Genomic DNA, 21,745 nt, shown 5'->3' with positions numbered 1-21,745 from the left:
TAAGTCTTTACTAAATGTGCAATGTGATAAACCTTGTCCTCAGTGATCCCACTGGAGACAATAGAGGTCCCCAGGCTTAGCCAAGGACTGACTCAAACTGCGGCATTCTACTGTGTGAGGTTCAATGCTTCATGCTCTTATTTTTATATCTCAAATAACATAAAAATAAGATTGTGTATTACAACAATAGGTTAGGTGGAGCGCAAACTAAAAGTGCCTACTATGTATGTCTATAATCCTTTTTAAAGAAAACAATACTTAATTGTTATTTGATAAAACCACTTGATGAAAGACAGTGAAAGGCTGGTGTGAAGCTAGAAAAGCTTGTCAGATCAAGTTTCAAAAACTCAATTCTGGAAACATGTTAGCAGAACCTTAGAAAGCAAATTTATCAGTAGGCACACTAAGTTTGGATCTGTTCAGAAGTTTTCCTTTGGAAACCAAAAGGAGTGTGGGTTTGCTTTTTTTTTCTCAGTGACTTAGTAGGTAGGATGACAAAATCACAACAATGGAATACAAATTATGCAAACAGAGAGAAAAGAGTACTTGTGTTTCAGGCATACAGTTTCTGTGCCTAACCAAAAAGACTGAAATTCTTCTCTTCCCAACTTTTGAGTGAAGTTTTCTTATGCAGAATAGAAAAACATAGAGCCAAAAAATGCATGCTTGCCCAGGTAGCATCTGGCATTTCTGTAGCAGTTCTCATTCACCTATCTCAGCAATGAAGCCTTGTAACTCTTAATAACCACCAACAAGGATCTATTCCTGCCTTGGACAGATAACAGGAAAGACAGAATAAAAAGATATAATGTTAATCCACCACAATATCATCAATTTTTAAAAATTACCTTATACATCAAAGTAATTAGAGCTCTGAAACATTTTGTTCTGGTTTTAATTTTCTTTCCTGTATTTTCAGGATTCTGATCAGATTTATCTCACCAGACATTATGGTTTAATTGAGGTATCATGGTTTGCCCCAGGCTCCCTCATGGCCATCTCCACAGATATATTCAAGCAGATGATTCACAGAACATGTGGGTTGCATAGCTCCCTAAAGCAACCTATCCTTCTCCACCAACTGTAGATATACTCCAGGAGAAGAAGGATCCTGATGTGGAAGCTTCAGTTGCATTCCTAAAGTTAGGTGAGATAAATCTGAGCCTTTGTGTATATTTGGTATAAGCTGCTTCCCAGCTTCCTGTATTCCAGCTAGAGATTTCATTCGAATTAGCTGTAAAAGTTCCATTTTGGAGGAGAAAGTCAAACAAAGGCAGACTGTGTTTGTCTGCATTTGTCTTCTTACTCCTGGTGGAATTGCCACACACACATACAATTTACTAGGTTTTTAAGTTATGCCCTCTAATAATTCTTAATTTTTCTCACTTAGGTCACAAGGCACTCTCCCGTGCAAAAACTCCCTACATGCATATCCATCAAAAAGCCAGACATCTAATTGCTCTACTTTGACACGTCAAATAAAGGCCTCCAAAGCATTATTATTCTGCATTGTTTCAGGCACACAGAATGAGTATTCTGAAAAAAAAACCCAACAAAAACAACAGAAGAAAAGCTGCTACTGTAATCAGCCATGATTGAAGGCATTTCCTGTATTTTGCTATCAAACTGGTTGTTTTTTCCATTACATACTAAGTGAACTTCAGTAAGGTCAAGACACCAGAGAAAAACAGGATCAGAATATCTTTAATCAACTAAAGTTAAGTATTTTAGTCTCTTTCTTTCAGTTGTTTAGCCCTGGATCTTATCCCACATCTCCAAATTTCTTCCTTAAATCACAGATATATAATCCAGGTCAGTTTGAAATTATGACTTAGACAGTTGTTTCCAATGGCATTTAGCTTGTTAGCCTTACACTTCCCCTACCCTAAAGGTCAATCAACCTCACGCTGCGTAACAAGACCAATACTATTTTAATATGATGTAAGTCCAACAAGGGAGACGGGTTTTCATTCACAATTACAATGCTGAACAAAACAACTTCCCTTGCTGGAAGCCTATCTTTCCACCATGCTGCCTATTAAGATCAAGTGTAAGTTTTGAAATTAGTATTAAGTGAAAGTCAAAGCTGCAATAGCATAGGTGGTGAATTTGATCTAATCCTGTACATTGTCATCCTGCTGTCAGACTAAATGAAGATTATTTTAAGGTATATAGCCTCCCTGTCCTGTGCTCTGACCCTATTCTTTTTCTAGGGAAAAATCTTTTTCTTCCATGAATGCCAGATGACATTTTACTTGTTAATGTAACACAAATGTCAACATCTCCCTCGGAAATTACCAGTTCCAAGCATGTTGTTGACTCACTGAAGAAGGGAAAACCAGGTCGTGTTAAACTCAGTGATTCTACAGAGAAAGCTTCTGAGATGTCTGATGTTTCCACCAATGTGGAACTAGTAAGGAAGGAGACTTCAATAGGAATGGTAGGTTGCAACAAGAGCCTAGACCTTTCTCCTGGAGAAAAGGAGCAAAGATGAGCACAGGTTGATGATCTGTTGCGCCAGGAAGCAGTTAAAAGGCTGTGCAGTATTAGAGGTGACAAGATGGAGGTGAGATAGGTGGTTTTAGAACTGTGTTCCTATGGTGGACACCATAGGGAATGAGGCACCTTGGACACTGGTGACCCCCAAAAGCAGGACTCTGCTTAATTCCCCACATCCTCAAGCATTCCAACCAAAAGCACACATGAAGTTTTAAGAGATGTAGACACCCATGAGCCAAGGAGAAACTGTACCAGTAGCACACAGTGGATACTGTGGAAACAAATAATGAGTCCTCCTATCGGTTGACTCTTTGTTAAGGGTCACTGAGGTGCTCACCTGGAAGCCAGCAAGTCACAAGAGATATGCTGCCTTCTAGGAGCTAAGGTTTGAGATGTTGCTGAGAGGGTGCCACAACTTGCCAAGAACACAGAATACTCTCCCCTTGCGGAAATAGGAATGCAGGCAGAAATGATACCACAGGCCAAAACCTGGGCCAGAATCACGGAAGACTACAGAACCCTGAGAGTGAAAGTGAAAAGTATTGGCGTACCAGCTATATTTCTTTCAGTCTTACCACTTAGAGGAAAGGATGCAGCCAGAAACAGATGTATAATGCAAATCAACTTCTTGGCTTCATGGCTGGTGTATTTGTGAGGATTTTGGCTTCTATGATATGGGGACATTCTTCAATGACTCTAGCCTGTCAGAGAGGCATGGGGCCAACCTGTCTAGAAAGGCAAGGGAATCTTTGGCAGCAGGCTGACCACCTTGGTGACTGAAGGACTTCGCGGGTGGGGTCCAAACTGGAAATGTTCATGCCATTGTAACCAAATGGGGAATCAGCCACGCCAACCAGACCAGAGACAAACATTTCTTCTTTGCCTTCCAAGATGAAAAACAAATGATCAATTTGGGTCACTTAAAGCGTGCTTTGGTTTTAATGGATCACTTCAACTAACCAGATATTTGCTGGAAAAACAGTACAGCAGCTGACATGTCATCCATCATGTTCCTGGAATGCGTACAGAACTGCTTCCTCACACAAATGTTAGAAGTGCCAACCAGGAATGAGGCGCTGCTGGACTTGTTACTCGCAAACCAAGAAAACCTGCTATGTAATATCTCGGTCAGTGATAGCCTTGGCTATTGCTGGAGTTTGGGATCTGGCTGAGAACACTGAAGATTAGTACTGAGACAAAGACCTTAGATTTCAGAAGAGCAAACTTCATCTTGCTCAGAGCTCAGTTACGGAGGGATTCCATGGGAAGCTTCCATGGAGGATAAAAGAGCTGGAGTGTTTCAATAATGCTTTCCTGGAAAGACAAAGCCAGTTCATCCCCTTTAATGGTAAGGAAAGTAGGTAAAGCAAGAAACTCCCTTGGCTTGACTGCGAGCTTCTGAGTCTGCTCAAAACCAAAAGAGAGGTGTACCAGAGTTGGAAAAGCAGATGAATATCCATTGAGAAATGCAAGGGCATTGCCAGGTTGTGCAGAGACGGAGTTAGAAAAGCAAATGCTCAGCTCGAACTGAAACTGGACAGAGATGTCAAAAACACAGGAAAGGGTTCTTCAGGTACTTAAACAACAAGCAGAAACAGAAGGTAAAAACTGTCCCACTGTTAAACAGGAGAGGAGAATTAGTCACCAACAATGCTGAAAAGGCAGAGGTTCTCAACACTTTCTTCACCTCTGTCTTCACCAGCACTGTTGGGCCCCTGGTCTTGGGAACAAGAATCCATGTTGACGCAAACACCAACCCACCATCAGTGAAGGAGGAGTTGGTGTGGAAACTATTACAGGAGCTTGACCCCTACAAACTACTGGGCCCTGACAATATCCACCCAAGGGTGTTAAGGGAGCTGGGTGACATAGTTGCAGGCCGTTCTCCATAATCTTTGAGAAGTCGTGGAGATCCCAAAAGACTGGAAGAAGTCTAATGTCAACCCCATCTACAAGAAGGGCTAAAAGGAGGATCTAGGAAATTACAAGCTTATCAGCCTTACTTCAGGTCCTGGGAAAGTTATGGAACAAAGCCTCCTGGGGGCTATCACAAGTCACATGAAGCACATGATCGGGAAAAGCCATAATGGATTAACCAAAGGCAAATTGTGTGTGACAAACCTGACTGCCTTCTATGACAAAGTAATCTGCTCAGCTGACGTGGGGTGAGTGGTGGACATAGTCTACCTGCATTTCTCCAAGGCTTTGAATACAGTTTCCCACAGCTTCCTTCTGGAGAAACTGAGGCGTTACAGTCTAGACAAGTGGACTGTGTAGTCAGTGGGGAAATGGCTGACAGGATGAACCCAGAGGGTGGTGGTAAACAGTTCCTTTTGGAAATGGCAACTAGTGACAAGTGGGGACCCCAGGGATCAGTACTGGTCTCAATGCTGTTTAGTTTCTTCATAAGTGATCTGCATGATGTAATCAAGAGTACCTTGACAAAGTCTGATGACGAGACCAAACGGAGTGGGCAAGTGAACACATTGGAAAAGAGAACCACTCTGAATGAAGACCTGGATAGGCTAGAAGAGTGAGTTAAAATTACAAAGTTCAGTGAAGACGAGTGTAAGGTATTGCACCCAGGAAAACATATCCAGGAGTGAAGCACAGAGTGGTATCTTTCCAGCTCGGGAGCAGCTCTGTGGAAAGGGATCTGGAGGCCATGGTGGACAACCATCTCAACGTGAGTGAACATTTTGCTGCTGCAGCAAAGAAAGTCAATGGGACACTGGGTTGCATCAACAGGGGTGTCACCAAAAAGATGATCAAAAGACATACAAGCCTATCATATGATGAAAGGCTGAGGTAACTCGGTTGCTTAGCCTTCAGAAGAGAAGGTTCAAGGGAGACCTTATCACCATGTTTCAGTATTTAAAAGGTGGCTACAAAGAAGTTGAATACTCACTTTTTAGGAGTCACATGGGGAAAAGACCAGACGTTAATGGGTTACTGCTGGAGAGACTCTGATTAGACACAAGAGGAAAAATTTTCATAATAAGAATAACTAGCCATTGAAATAATCTCCCCAGGGAAGTGGTGGCTTCCCCAACCTTGGACACTTTTAGGATTCAGCTGGATAGGGTGCTGGGCCATCTCGTCCAGACTGTGCTTTTGCCAAGAAAATTTGGATCAGATGATCTTTGAGGTCCCCTTCTAATCTGATATGTTATGATTCTATGATTCCCAGCAGCTACTAAGAAAACATCATGCTTTGGTCCAGTTCTGTTACATAAAGAAAAACAGACTGCCTGAACACTGCGACAAGACTGAGAGCAACCTTATTATCTACCTACTGAGCACAGATGCACACAATAAAGGCTACTCAGTGCTATAAAGGTTCTCTTCTTAATTCAGATGATGTTGTTTATCAAAAGAAAACTAATGAAATCTCATTCTCAGGGAAGGAACCACATACTTCAACATACTCCTAGATGAGAACACACGGTGAAGATGAAGAGCTCTTAAAATATTACAGTCTGCTAATAAAAGGTAGCACAAATCATGTACATCCTCAATATTGATTATTTTGTGCTCCTATCAGGAACAGACAGAACCACTATTAGATTCAGAAGAAAACAGAAAATGTGGCAATGCTTGGAACCTACTTTATAACTTGATTTTCTTTTTCTTTCATTCCTTTGAGCAAACTCTATACATGCCCTCTGCAAACTTTTAAAGACGGTATTTAAAAAGAAAAAGGGAAAAAAAAGAAGAAAATATTTTAGTTTGGCAACCATAACATGGGCTGTTAACAAAATGGCCAAACACAGGTGACTGGGATAATTTCCTGAGCAAGCCATTAATACCCCGGCATGAACTGATATTTCAGTGCCTCTTCTGTACTACCCAATGCCATCTGCACCTCTATGATGCCCAGAAAGTGTAAAGGAGAAGGGTTGCTAAAGTTTTTTGCATACAGTGTTTCTTTTTATAAAAGAAACAAATTTATCAGAATCCACTTCCGTGTGTTCCTAAGGGTATCCTTAGCAGGGAACAAACGCAGCTCCTAGCAGTAAGTAGACTCCTGTTAAAGCTCCATATCGTGTTTCCACGGAGAAAAATACATTATTAGTCAGAAAAGAAAAACTCTGCAGTGAACTTCTGTACAGAAACTGTTTTTTCCCAACCTCACTTTGGTCTCAGTTTGATCTCTTGGGTCTTTTTACGGAAAGCCGTTGCACAGAGTGGTGCATGTAATGATACACAAAATGGACTAAATAAATCATACAGCATAAATGAAATGATGCAACGCAGCAAGAATGCTGCTTCCAACAAACTGTTTGCTTCTGTGGAATCACTAGAAGAAAGATTTTAATAATTTCTGCTTCTATTCTGATTTCAGTAGCATAGTTCACATGTCTAAACATCTTTTTTAAACAATCACATGGTCTGAACTTGGGAAGGGTATGTAGGGTCCTCATTTAAAATCTTTTCTAACCCTGTTGTATTTACTGGGGATCAAAACAGCAGCAGTCAACAGCAGTTTAACAGATTTCTGCAGAAATTCTTGTAAAAACTGTGAGTCAAATCTATTTTGTCTTACAACCCTCTAAAAGCTTTCTGTTACACAGATAGATTTGTCTGTTTCAAAATTCTGTAGAATGAACAATTTACTATTGTGTGTTATGGAAGATTACTGCAGTGGAGGGATTCTGGCAAAATTAAGAAGCATATTATCTGTCCATAAAATATGAAGAAGATACCTGAAAAAATTGGAGTTGCTTGCCCTTTTATGTTGATCTACACATAAAATAAACTCCTAATGTTGCTTCCAGACAGAGGTCATAGAAGCTGATGGTTTCAACTCTAAATCTTGCTTTGATATGTAATTAAAAAAGGTTATACATGTTAATACAGAGAGCTACATTTTATAAGACACTTTTAAAATGGTGATTCTGTAGCAAAATCAAATTACTTTTGCCCCCAACCTTTGCCAGAAAGCTGCATAAGCATTTCTAGACAATCTTTTCATGTGCAGGAAGTTTCAGCTTCAGCATTGTTTCAAATGTAGCTGCAACAGCCTTCCCCCATCTCCTCTAGAAAACATGTGCTTGGGAATGCTACTTTGGACATAGTGCCAACATAAAATTTCATCACTTAAAATCTACTTATACAAGGCACCCCATGATTTTTAATTAATATAAATGCAATGGAAAGATGACTCACGGATTACACACGTGAAATAAAACATGGCATGAGTTAGGAAATTTACAGTGTATTCACTTTTGCCAACATCAAGGTTAGTGCTATAGCAATTTACCTTCAGCTGTGAAGATAGACTACTGAGACGAGCCAAAAGTCCAGCCAAAACGCAAGAGAGAGACAATTCTGAATAAAAGATTTGGGAGGCTAAAATATGATTTTAGTCTCTAACCTTTGGTATTTACTGGATAGTCACTGCATGTAAATAACATCTTCAGTAGGATTATAATGTAAACTACTGATCAACATGGGCTGCTCTTGAACAATTATTTATTCTTGAACAATTAATTACTATTATATAAAAAAATTATTTTGGGCCTGAGGAATTATCTTTGTAACTTCTACATGCCCAGCCTCTTCAGAGATCTGCTAACCAGATTTTATGTTCTGACAAGATCAGAAATTATCCCCTAAAACTCCCAGATAGTTATGTGGGCAAAGACTAGCAAGAAACCTAATTATACAGCTTATACATAAAGTTTAATTAAATTATAATGTTCAAGAAAGTCTCTTTGCATCCTTCTGACAGCCTTAAACTGACCACACTGAGTATAATTTAATTCCCTTGTAAAATTGTTTTGCTCTTCTGGTGTCAGAAGGAGCTTTTACTGTAAATGAGAATCATGATTTTTAAAGAAACAGTCTTTTATACACCAGATAGTGGCTCCTCTATACATGTCATGTCACAGTCACATTTATTACATAGTTTTATTATGTATTATCACGTTCTGAATTCCAAATAGAAACATACGAGTAAATCCGTGTCTGAGAAAGATTATCAAAACACCTTTAAAACAAAATGGGAGAGAAGTTGCAGAAGTTGTGCTATATCTAAGGCATATATATGATATATTAAAACTCAGCATTTCCCAACTGTGAAACAAATATTAGTATTACTTTGTAGTCTCTGTAGCCAATTTACAGTATTGTGTTATGAGTTGATAGTGCAGCAAACAAAAATATTAAGGGGCAATATAGTATGCTTCTCAACTCAGACTCTAAATGATGACATGAAGTATTTTACTAGCAATGATACAGTTCCACTCTTTACTGCTCACTCAGCCCCTAGCATTAACCCTGACACTTTCTTTCATACTTCCATGCTACCATTGCTGCAATTAGGCAAACACAACTGTGCTTGACAGCTTTCTAAATTACATAAGTTGTGTAAAAAATAAACCCTATTTTATATGGCAGAATTTTTTGATTTTAGCATAATCTCCCCCAGATGGAGTTTATATAGACAACTAGTTTGCCATAACTAAGAGTCCACATATGTGAGCCAGAGGAGAAACGTCTGTAGAGGTAACGAGTTATACCAAATTTGTTATACCGAATTATCTCCGGCTTTACAAGCTATAGCTCACTAATATCAGTTAATGTTTTGTTGTTATTACTATACAGACAATTTCCAGGACATTGTTTCAAAATTTCTGCAAACCCACTTGCTCATGGAACAGAGCAACTACATCATCTGCACTTATTTAAAAATCATGGCAAAATCCTCTTCCTCTTGGGTCATCCACAGAAAACCAAAACTTCCATCTTACTGTGTGTGCAAGAATACTACTCACTCTCATCTTGTGGAGGCTGACAAAATATCCCCTCTTTTTTACTTTGTGGCCTTTCAAAAGGTGAAAAGAGAACCTGCCTAAACCCCAGGGTTGTCCAAAGGGTTTCTCTCACCTCTGCTTGGGGCGTTTCTCCCACAGTGTCTGTGGAAATTAGCTTACAGAGTTTTAGCAGAGGTAGCCTCAACAAGCTTGCAATGGAGTGCCTTCAGCCTTGTGTATGCTGCTGAGCTGCTGTCTACTTTCCTCATGCACATTCTGAGGATACTTTTATATGATATTTAAAGACTTCCATATAAATGAGAATCAGAACGTCTTTATAATAGTTATGGTCCCTTTGGGCCCATTACAGATTATCAGCAAATCAACTGGCAGACTTTGGTATGCCTTTTATATCCTCAGTATACAGTACCATAAACACTTGCTGTCCTCTTACTGGCAGTTAAGTTTAGGCAAATACATACTCGGGCAGTTTCTTAAGTGCCTATTATTTTTGTTCTACAAGTACTCCTTTGGAGCTCTTTCAGATTTATTGATGTTTGGAAGCTTTTAAATATCCATTACCCACTTAATTGACCATAGCAATTTCATCTGACTCATTATTTGTGTTAGAATATATTTAGGCATTTTTCAAATGGGTGTTAATAGACCATAGGATCTCCCTTGGAAACCCTATAATAAATCAAGTAAATACTTGGTGAAGTACTACTTAATTTTATCCTTTACATTCCATGTTTTGAACATATGAAGTTCCTCAGTTCAGGTTACTCATGACCAAGCTTTCTTTGGTTGTTTTTTTAGGGTACTGCTTCTCTATTAGTTTCATACCAAGGTGCACCCACACCGGCTGCTATACTGGCTATCTACTGTTGAAGCCATGCCATCCTTCCCTTCCCCTGAAGGGGCAATCACATTCCCTAGAAGTGGAATATCTTGTGAAGAGTACTTTAACAACTATTATTGTCAAAACTATAGGGAAAAAAAAATGCACACAACTGCATGTACTGTTTGCATTTGACATACTTTGAAGAGTGATATTTTCTGTGTCTTCCATACATCAGGAGAAGGAAATTGAAGTCTGGAGGAAAAAGCATACATATGTCATTACTGGCATTATTTCTGGTCTCTCACATTTATTTTTTCTCTCTCTCTGCTGTTTTGTAAGACTGACTACTGGAAACAAATTCTAGAAGCGGGAGGCAAGGAAGGGAAGACCCATCTGCTGTGTACATTGTGAGAAGCACTGCTTGGGCTTCTCATAAGCCTCTGTTCTCATAAACTGGATGTGACTGTAAGAATTTTTTTGAATCTAAAATATCATCCCTCCATCATAAGAGGTCTTGGTGGGATCAAAATTAAAATCGGTGGTGGGAGTAAAGTATCTCTCCCTGGTGCCATCCATCCCTGGACATATAACAGTGCAGAAACCACACAAACTCCCATCTTGGTAAAAGCTGGCTTTGGCATCACGACCATTCTTGTTCCACATCTGCCTCCTCCACATGTACTCAATGCTGCTGAGATGCTGAAGACAATGTATTTCTCCTACTGTCACTGCTCTGGACAGCTTCTTGTTCAGGCTCTGTGACACACTAGTGGGTGAACAAAGGGGCAGGCATTACTTCTGACACAAGAAGGTAAGCTAAGTGACTCATTACCACTTTGGCCTCCTTATCTCTCACTTTTCAGCTCATTTTCAGCACTGTCATGGCCACCTGAGCCATTTTGTTCCACTTTCTGATTTCCCTGGTTAGACTGCACCTTGTCTGTCCAAGGTCCTTCTGAGGTAATCCTACCACTATTCATTCTGGTAACAGTAGAGAGATTGATGCATTCCCCAAAATGCTGGGGCATTTGGGGATTAGGCCTATTTAATCAACCTCCCAGTGAACAATGTTATTTCGGTTTTCTTTCATTTGAGTACAAGTAGTCAGCTAAGCAGATACTTTTAAAGTTTTCAAAGGTTTCAGCGATAACTCAGTTATGTTAGCTTTCATGTTGGAGAAATTCTCATTTTCCACTGCCTATTGCAATAGTAAGTGAAAGAAAATATGGTTTTTAATAACTGTCCATTCTCTAATGTGATGATTTTCTCTTTTAAAATTAACACGATTTCTACCTGAAAAGTCAAACGAAGGTCCCAAATCATCCAGGAAGCTGCACATATCATGCATATGAATAGTGTCACTGAATCAAAATCAGCCTTTGAGTAGTGATCTGCATGCAGGAACGTTTGTCCAGCAGCATTTAAGTCATAAGCTCTTATATAACAAGGAGGTGGATAGAAGGGGGATGGGAAGACAGGTAAAGAGAATAAATGCAGATCTTAAGCCAAAAGTAGCAAGGTTCTGATGAAAAAAACAGAAGAAATTGTATGCAAATGTCTTTACTGAAATGTATCAACCAAATTTTCTTTTAAGATTGTTCAGTATTTTTGTCATCATTATTAAAAAAGATACTAAATAGAGTTCCTTACATGTTTTCATCTAACATTTTGAATTACTCCTCAACTTTGCAGACCAGAAAGCCAACTGTATTCTGGGCTTCATCAAAAGTAGCGTGGCCAGCAGGCCAAGGGAAATGAATCTGCCCCTCTACTCCACTCTGGTAAGATCCCATATGGAGTTTTGTGTCCAGCTCTGAGGTCCCCAGCATGCAAAGGACATTGACCCATTGGAGCAAGTCCAGAGGAGGCCACCAAGATGATCAGAGGGATGGAGCACCTCTCCTATGAAGAAAGGCTGAGAGAATTGGGAATATTCAGCCTGGAGAAGAAAAGGTTTCAGGGTGACCTAACTGCAGCCTGCCAGTACCTGAAGGGAACCTACAAGAGAGATGTAGAGAGACTATTTACAACAGCATGTAGTGACAGGACAGGGGGAATGATTTTAAACTGAAAGAGAGTAGGTTTAGATTAGATCTTAGGAAGAAATTCTTTACTGTGAGGGTGGTGAGGCACTGGAACAGGTTGCCAAGAGAAGTTGTGGATGTTTGAGACCAGGTTGGATGGGGCTTTGAGCAAGCTGATCTGCTGGAAGGTGTCCCTGCCCATGGCAGGGGGGTTGGAACTAGATGATTTTTAAGGTCCCTTCCAACTAAAACGATTCTACAGTTCTATTCTATGACTCTCTGTTGCATCTGAAGAGTACAACAAAATCTTGAGAAATGCCTATCACCTCAGAATCACATTTGCTGTGAACTTCTCTGTATTACTGTGAGACTTTGGTAGATGTATTCAATGGCATGCAAAAAGGCAAAGCCTCACCCTTAATGTGATATAGATTCAAATTCAGTCCTAACTTTTGCCTGTTAGCAGCAGAATTACATTTAGGAAGTACCTTCAGATTTTTAATGCACTGTGAAACAAAAAGCACTCTCTTTCTTCTGTTACAAAGTTGTATGTGGAATAGGATTTTGTTTAAAACTGGTGTATATGATTCTGCAGGAACAATGCTGTGTCTCAGCAGTTTAGGAAAACTACTGGGATCGTGCCATGTCAATAAGTTCTGTTTCACATGTGCTGCAGCTCTAGTGGATTTTTATTTTGTGTATGTTTCTCTCAGTTAAAACCTTCTTATCAAATGCTGAGAGATAACACACATTTCTTCCTGTTACAAAATAAAAGCACAAACATCAATCATCTAAAATCCCTGACATTCACCCAGAAAGAAATACAAATATGTTCTGTAACAATTCACTGCTATTATCTGTTGAGAAGCACTGTCGCCCTTTCTACTAAGGGTACCAGAATATGGTTGCCCTCACAGGAATGTAAACTTGGCATTAACCCTGGAAGATTCTCATTCCCTGCTCACTCTCATTTAACATTAACTCACTCCTATACTGTTATCAGAAGCTAAAGGTCATAGCTTTATTTACACAATACAGCCCTATATAAACGGTCATTAAACAAGAAAATCTTGCACCAAATAAACATAAAGAAAAAAAAAATGCTGACGTCACTACCAGGAACACCCCCTGGAAGTACCTCATCATTTCCCAAATGAGATTGATGGTGCTGGTCTATCCTTCTAAATATTAACTGCCCAGCTCTGCCTTTCCACATACCCAACTCCCACGCAAGAGCCAACTAAGGACTTTTTAATGTTCCAAACCCAGGAGAAATTTAGAAAGCATTCTACTGTTGGCAAGACCATGCGGCTCATATCCTATTCCCACAGCCTTTACTCATCCTTCCACAGCTGGAAACCTTGTCAAAGGCTCTCCTATACAACAGCAGCACAATACATAAGCTGGGCAGATGGCAGGGTGGACTCCCTCAGTCCGAATGCCAGAAGCCTGGGAACCAGCCCTCCTTCCTGCTTCTCATCTCCCTCAGTCCCGCTCCTCTCCACCCCAGCCCACTGCATTTTCCTGTGGGGAAGACATCCTGCTTATTTATGCATTTCACGACTGCTGGCCTGCCTAGATCCAGCAAGAAAAAGTGCAAAGAGGGCAGGAGGCCACTGACTAAAATCCCATTGGAGCCCATGTTCAGTTTTGGAAACTAGAGCAGGCAGAGCAGAGAGCATGGATGTAGTCCAGGGCGCATACCCGGCCAGAGCACTGGTCAGGTGGTGCGGCTTGGGCAGCGGTCCCTGGAGACACTGGGACTCCAGACACATGTGCGGCAGCACAATTCACTCCTTGCTTCCTATTTTTACTGAAGGTGGTGGAAATAGTTTGTTACTCACTTGGGCTAGAAGTGAACTGTAACTTCTCTGTAGCAGACTACTGCAACAGGTAGTTTATGTGAAGAAGGGCTTGAGTTCCGGATATTCCCATGCTTAGGTGTGAATATGCTATATGAGGGTACAAGGTCTTGCCTTCCTTCGTGGACCATAGTGAAGCAGCAATTTAACCTTAACTATTTAGAGTTGAAATAAGATAAACTTTACACTCTTAAATTTAAACCAAAATGCTCCATGTCTAGTTTTGCATCCAAAAAAAAAAAAGAAAAAAAATAGGTGGGAGGGAAATTTAATTTGGCTGATGCCACTCAGAAAAAAACACAGTAAGGTTACCTGGGAGAATGATGACTTTTAACGTGTTAACCACTGACCATGCAACATTTTCATCAGTGTAAATATAACTCCTCATTACTCTGCCAAGGCTGCACTGAATCATACAACCACCAATGAAGTCAGCCTTTCTAAATATTCTTATTTCACATAAAAACACACTAATGAATGTGCTTTTAATTTTAGGTAGTTCTTCTTTCTGAAACACTGGTGTGTGTTGCCTTGATAAACAGGAATTCTGGGAAAACTGATCATCCAAGGAAAAATTCAGTTAGTGTTCAAACAAGTTCTTAGGGTAGTTTTGTATGGAAAAAGCCTGGAGGTGCTCAAGGATTGGCATCAGCTTATTTATATTCAATTCAATTCAGTGTTAATAAATCCTTCATCACGACCAACACATGGATTACAGAGTGCACAGAGGCTCAGAAAGCTCCAGCAAGTTACAAGCTGGATAATTACTTCATATTGCTGAGGAACATAACAACCCACAGTTATGAATAAGGACTCCCCCGTGACCAGGTGCTGTATGATTCGAAGGCAACATCTCACAGACCCTAAACCTGAAACCCAAACAATTAGTCAACCTAAAGCAGGTGACAATAATTTCCCAGTTAAGATATTTTTCATCCTCTCAGGTGAACTGATATTGCGTACATTCAGTTTCCTTCTCTTGTATTTCAGAGAGACCACTGGAATGGTCCTGGAGGATGCCAGAGATAAGCAACATGCAACCACTGGCCCTTCGGGTCTTTACTGAAATTACGTTTGCAGCTTGCACAGTTATTTCCTAAATCATGTATGAAGTGGGGACACTGCCATTTATGTTCATTAAGGGGTAATCCATTCTAGTGCTGATGTTCCTGCCTGGGGAGACAACAGTTTTCTGTAGGTATTTCAGGACAGAGTGGGCCACTTGTGTCACCTCAAGTGAATACCTACAAGAGCCAGAGACAGTCCCCCAGGTACTCCTGACCTCAGCCCAACAACTGTAGGTGAAACATTTTTACATATATCTGCAGAGAAGTGCACAGGAAAGTTGAAAGTCAGTATGAGAGGACAGTACAGAACTGACAGTTTCTAAACACATGCAGTTTGTTGCATCTTCCCTATATGAGAATATATTAAGCTTATGATGACTGACTTTAAAAATACCAGGTTCCAAGGACAGCTGACATTGAACATAGTCCACAACCTTTCATCACTCAGTTCAAACTCCAGTTCAGCTCACAGGCAAAATGAAATTCACAGTTTAGCCCTTAATTCCTGAAGCTTGGACACATTTTTTCAAAGTGATGCAATTGCATAACACAAACAAGATGACTGCCAGAAACTGTGATTGAAACTTCTCTAGTGTCTGATTGACTCTACTTGTATTATCAGGCCCCAGCTTGACATGTGCCTGAATTGTTGAATGCCAGATGAGAGGGAAGGTGTCAGGGATAATGCAAATATTTTTATTAAGCTGTTGAAGTGTTTTTGACACAACAACAGTAACATCATACCTTTAAAAATGCCACACTAAAAATTATCGTGAAGTTTATCTATCACACAAGATGCATTCAGTAACAGGAATATCTTTATACATAAAAATTCTGAGGTTCATCTTGATTTGCAACAGAGGAATAATAAATAATAAACAAAAGGAAGACAAGTAATTCCAGTGAGCACACCAATAATTGGACAAGTCTGGGAACAACTCCTAGGCCAGCTGCAAAGATGTGAACTTAAAAAATAATTTCTATTGCCAAACAGGGAGCTTGCCTTCTCTTTGAACTCCAGGGGAAATGAGGATAAACTAGTTATTATAAAAGACAATAATTTAGTATCATCATAGCACTTTCTAAAAATCTAACCAACAAGCCAAAACATGAGCTAAAGCTAGTTATTTACTTCCCAAAATATAACTATGTTTAGCTCCAAACAAATACTTTCACATACAGGGCTGAAAAAAGATCAGAAGGTATAGCAGCTATTTTGAAACCTACATTTCCATCAAACATCTTAGTTTATTTATATATACCTCACTTTCCTTGAAGTAGTGCCCACACAAGCAGCATTTCCCACTTTGGAGAATAACCATTAATTTCACACCACAATGTTTTTTCTAGAATATAATTACACACAAGACAAGTATTTTTTATTAAAATATCTGAAGGTACGTAAGGTAGTTATGACTGGCAGTTACTCAGGAGCATAGTTTTTTAATTTTTTTTTCTTTCCCTTTTCTTTCCTTGTTTGCCAGCTATTAAGAGCTTTGGAGACATAAAGCAGTGACTTGATCCCAGTGCATTTTAACATTGTAGTAAATAATGCAGTGAGGTATGGAATAATTAGGCTGAAACTGTTCTGTGCAAGACAACTATTCTAACATATGCTTGACAACAACAAATGCATTCTGCCAGGGCCTAGCACATTGTGAATGAATTGTGACTTTTTAATGATTAATTCTTTTAAAATAATCTCTAACTTCTTCTTTCTACTTGTATTTTATAGAGTAACTGGGATGTACATTTTACAAATAGTTGAAGCTCCTAGTATCCCATAGTTTGGAAAATGGATTATTCTTACAGACATAGCCACGTCCAGATCCAAAAGCCTATGACAAAACAAAATACAACTGAACCTGTTCCTGATGTTCTTCCTGTCGCTTTCTTCCTGCTTTGCTTTCATCCTACAACCCATGGTTTTTCCCTTTTTTTGTCTCCTCTGATCATACACCCAATATAACATGCCATGTACAACTTTAGTGTAATACTCTAACATGCAAAAGACATGCCAGTATAGCCTCTGAATCGGAAGTTGTGAGTAGACTGTGAAGTTTAAATTACAAAACCTTGTCTTAAGCATTGCCTCTTGTGATTGAAGCATTCTGATGATAAAAAGTCATAGAAAGAACATAGGCACATAAAACAATTCAGTGCAGGTAGTAGCCAACACACAGCAGAAGCTACATATAAGACAAGAGAAAAGAGATAGGAAAGAGTAGAGAGAGAAGAGGATGTGTTAAAGGATGAGAGCTGGAGTGACGGGGATGAATGAACACATATAGATATAAAGGAAGGAGAGGTAATTTTATACCAGTTCTTTCTTGTTGGATCACAGAAATCATTAAATTACCTGTTAATTACAAAGTGACTACCTCCAGTTTCCAGATATGAGAAAGTAGCTCAAGTATTGTATGGAAACAAATGCTCAAAAGCCTTCACTTTTTAAAGTGCCAAGCTTGTCTGTTTCTCTGATGATGGATACTTAACAAAACCTGAGGTTGCCACATTCTGTAACCTAAATGTACAAATACCTAGCTTTGGAAATAAATGCAGACAATGAATAGGAAATTTGATATGGGCAGGGAAGGTAAGAAATGTGTTGGATCTTCAGCACTTGGAAACAAACCCATGTGAAGTGGTAGGGCCAAAAGTACAACCCAGTAAGCAAACATCATACCAGTGTTAATAAAAAGTAGAGAGTAAGAGATGCAGCTAGCAATAAAAGTTTTATAAAGAAAACTGGATTTTTGATGAAAAGACCACTTTCACATAAATTTATCTTCCTCAGAAATTGTGATGTCCTGCTGCTTGCTATGTCTCTGGAAAGGACACCCCTTCTTCGAGATTGTCTTTGAATCTCTGTATGGGGGAAAGGCAGTGGCCTACAATAGAACTTCCCACTCAGTCCTGGTTACTAAACACTTAAAATTCCCTTCTCTCAATTTTTAGTACTCTTATGATCTCCCTTAACATGAATCCAGGGATATGACAAATTCCACATCCTCATCTTGATGTTTCTGCTCAAGAAATCTGAGACTGCCTGTCCCTGAGATGGCTACCTCAAACCAAATCTGATAACATGAAAGAGGGTGAGAATATCAAGAGAATAACAGAGCTCAAATCCACAGAACTCCAGAGTTTTTACTAGACGGGACAACTTGTATCACAAGCATGCTGCTTGTGAAAGCCCAAATTTATCTCAAGCAATGATAGGCTGCTAAAAACAAATAAAGAGAGAGAGGAAGTGTGAAATGACAAGATAAAGGACTTAATAAACACATTAACATCAGGGTGAAATTTTTCAAAGCGAATCTTTACTTTTAATAATAAAGCCTATCCCTAAATGCATTCTTCATCATAGCACAACAATATGCACTTTTTGTCTGTGTGTGTGCATGGGTGTTGAAGATTAGAGACTGGGACTGGGCAGGAGGTTCAAATAGATGCAGGGCACTTGCAAGCAAACCAAAATTGTCTCCAAAGAGGTACTTCCTGCTGGTGACTAAGCCTTCACCCAAACAGTCAAGAGGAAGGGGCATAAGTAAAGCACTGCAAACAGCCATCCCGATTGTATCGGAGTGGAGACAACTAGGACAAACAAACTCAGGAAGTGGCAGGGAGTTAGAAACTGAGAGGAAATCTATGGCACAGAGAGGAAAGTGAAGAGATTGCAGAAAGGTCACCTCTGGGTCGCACTGTGCCAAGCTTTTTCAAACCCACTTTATTTGGACTATAATACAAAACTGGCACACACAGCTGGCGACTGCTGCAGAGGCTATTCAAATGTTAACATTCTCAATGATAAACAGCCAAAAAAAAGTTCTGTGTAAGCAAATTGGAACAAACAACTAATCTAAATCTGGTCGCTAAGAGACAGAGAATTTCAGCCAAAACCAGCCCGAAAGCCTCAAGAATACTTTATTTTTTATCAAAAAAAGTACCTGTAGATGACTCCATGTTGGTGAAGAAACATGAGTGCTGATGTCACCTCTGCAGCATAAAAGCGGGATCGAGGTTCATCAAATTTGCGTGAGCGCTGGATTTGAAACATTAGGTCTCCTCCATTTACATATTCCATGACGAAAAAGAGGCGGTCCTGAAATTAATTAAACAGTGCTATTTAGCTAATTTCTCTCAGTCACACAAAGGGCTGCTTGAAGCTACACTTTAGGTGACTAGAACATTTACGTCAAGAAATAAAAGAAACAAATGCTAGAATTCCAGAAAAGGAAATGGCGACAACCAAAATCCCCCAAACCTAAAAAAAAGGAGACAGGAGTCTCTAAGAGAGAAGTGAGAAAATGGCAATCAAAATGTAGCAATAAGCAACCCATACACAAACCTCCACACATCAACAAATACATAAGGAATTATAATCAATTTTGTATAATAGAAGAGATACATAAACGATGCTGATTCAGCCATAACCATGAAAAGTTAAAATAAATTCTGTCGAGTACTGCAAGTCTTCTTATTTCTTCACTTCTCTCTTACCAGCTACTATGTCTGCAAAGCATCTTTCCCAAATTAGGTAAAAATTGTTTAGAATTGTTAAGCTATAGAAACCAGTGCTGTCAATCTCAAACACTTACATATGGTTTTTTGAATTGCCTCAAACTCTCATAAAACAGTGAAATAGAATTACGTTATTTAAGTACAAATCAGGTTATTTTTATTTTCTTCTGAGGCTTATCACTTCCAAGTTCAGTTTTCCAACTTATTTCCATGAAAGAGGTCTAGAAATGAACTTTACTTGAGAACAGCAATCATACCATTAACCCAAAAGTTAAGCACTCAGTGAAAAAGTCAGAACTGAGAATACCAGTAAACTAAATGTGTGCTTGAACCATTTATTATCTAAACTGGCAATGCAGGGAAGACATACGCGAAGAGATAACACACACTCACTTGACATAGTTTAGATTCTGGTTTTTTTTTTAGTTTTCTTATAAATTTTCATATTTTTCCCTAACCGGTACTAAGAGCCCTAAATCATCAACTCTTTGCCCATTCCACCTAGTTTGAAGCCTACTTCACATTTTTTATTTCCTTACTGTTAATTATCTATATCTGTATGCACATGAGTTTAGCCAGAGGTGGTGGCAATTCCCATTTGATGTGACACAAACATTTTGTTCTCCGGTCACACAAGTCACAGGTGTGTAAGCATGGGACTTCACCAAAGGGAGCCCCTCTGCAACTCTGATGTCACAGTACAGTTTGACTCTAGTTCATGGTGTCTGGTGTGCAGGGTTGAAGAAAAGGAGACAAGAAATGAAATTGTTTTGGGCAAGGAAAAACAACAGAAGATTGAAGTTAATTAACCTCTCACAGGTGAATCTAAGCCTGCAGATTACACAGTTCATATATATAAATCCAGAAATTCATAGGTGTTTCTAATTTTTCTTTTAATCATTCTACCCTACGATTCAGATTCAGAGCATAGCTCTTGAAAATATCCTTAAACTGAAGCATATGCATTAATCCTGCTCATTAAGTCACTAAATGTTATACTTATCAGGGATGTTTCCTGGAGGAGGCTAGAAATGTTTGTCTGACTTTTTGCTGATTACAGAAAGAGGATGCAGAAAAAAACTTTGCGCCTTTCCCCCTGTATCTTGGGAACACGGAAACTGCCAGACTGGATCCAATTCAGAATGCCAGGTAGAGTGGCATTCTTGGTAAAACATTGCTTATGACTTGGGTACATTTTCCAACATTTTTCTTACCATTCTCCAGAAGGGAAAACCTATGGAAGAATATCTTCATCAAAGTTTCTGGTTGTATCATACTCAAAAGAGCATGGCTTCAGAGCTATGCCTTATTCTCTTGCAGTGCTCGGTTGTGCTGATATGAAATACTCAAGATCATAGTGCAGATATTCTGACATTAGTGCAGGCTTTAAGTATCACCCTCTCTGCTTCTTTTAAGCAAAAATATGGGTCCTTATGCTGTCTGATTCTCTCCGGAACTGACAAGAATTACAGCCTTGCTTTTAAAAGAAAATCTGATGGTTGTTAGATGGCCTTAGGATTTCAGAAGCTAGAGCTAAAGGATAACACCAATGCAGTCAGTTTTGTGATGAAGTTAGTCAAAAGCACAGTTATACTGGTACTGGAATGTAATGTAAGATGACAGGACAACCGTAAGAAGAAGATGCAGACATTGCCCTTTGCTGGGCTCCTCATCACCACACTACAGACTATCTCTGAAGAGCAGGTTTGGTACAAGTGTCCCTTTGAAGCCAATTGCTAAGATTATCTCACACGGATACAATTCAGTGTTTCAAGTAGGAAACCCATTTGGATTGCAAGCTGATGAAAGCACGACTAACACTTGGCTAAGGTAACTTCTCCTAACACTTGCTGAAATTTAACTTTCTTACACTGCTACTTTGTCAACAGTCCGGACGTGAGTGGGCACAATCAGGAAGAGGAAGCTGCAATTCCCATTCTCCTTAGTGGTCGTGCTCATTCCCAACACTGGTATCATTTTGCTGCAGCTGTATCACAAGTATAAAGCAAACAGTGCTGATGCAAAGTGATGGTGCTTACAATTGGGAATCCCAAATGGTGATCCTCAACTTGCTACTGAGCTGGGAACTGCTGCTCCCAAGAGTGATAACACCAGTACAAGGCTGGTTTACAAAATTATATAGATGAGGGCCATGTCCTAACATATC

At 39.5% G+C, this 21,745-nt stretch overlaps 1 protein-coding gene across 2 annotated transcripts in view; it reads right to left on the bottom strand.

The window, feature by feature from the left end:
• Positions 1-21,745, bottom strand: part of PRKCE (protein kinase C epsilon) — a 282,503-nt gene that overhangs the window by 37,334 nt on the left and 223,424 nt on the right. For both annotated transcript variants that reach the window (XM_050314608.1, XM_050314607.1), the window contains exon 11: positions 19,005-19,159. In XM_050314608.1, coding sequence (XP_050170565.1) covers positions 19,005-19,159 — 155 coding nt within the window. The remainder of the gene's footprint in view (positions 1-19,004; positions 19,160-21,745) is intronic.

The sequence above is a fragment of the Myiozetetes cayanensis genome, unplaced genomic scaffold, assembly GCF_022539395.1.
Source record: "Myiozetetes cayanensis isolate MyiCay16 unplaced genomic scaffold, myiCay2020 scf2-11, whole genome shotgun sequence".
Classification (NCBI taxonomy): Eukaryota; Metazoa; Chordata; class Aves; order Passeriformes; family Tyrannidae; genus Myiozetetes; species Myiozetetes cayanensis.
The sequence above is the reverse complement of the archived record's forward strand: the minus strand, read 5'-3'. Positions and strand labels throughout refer to the sequence as shown.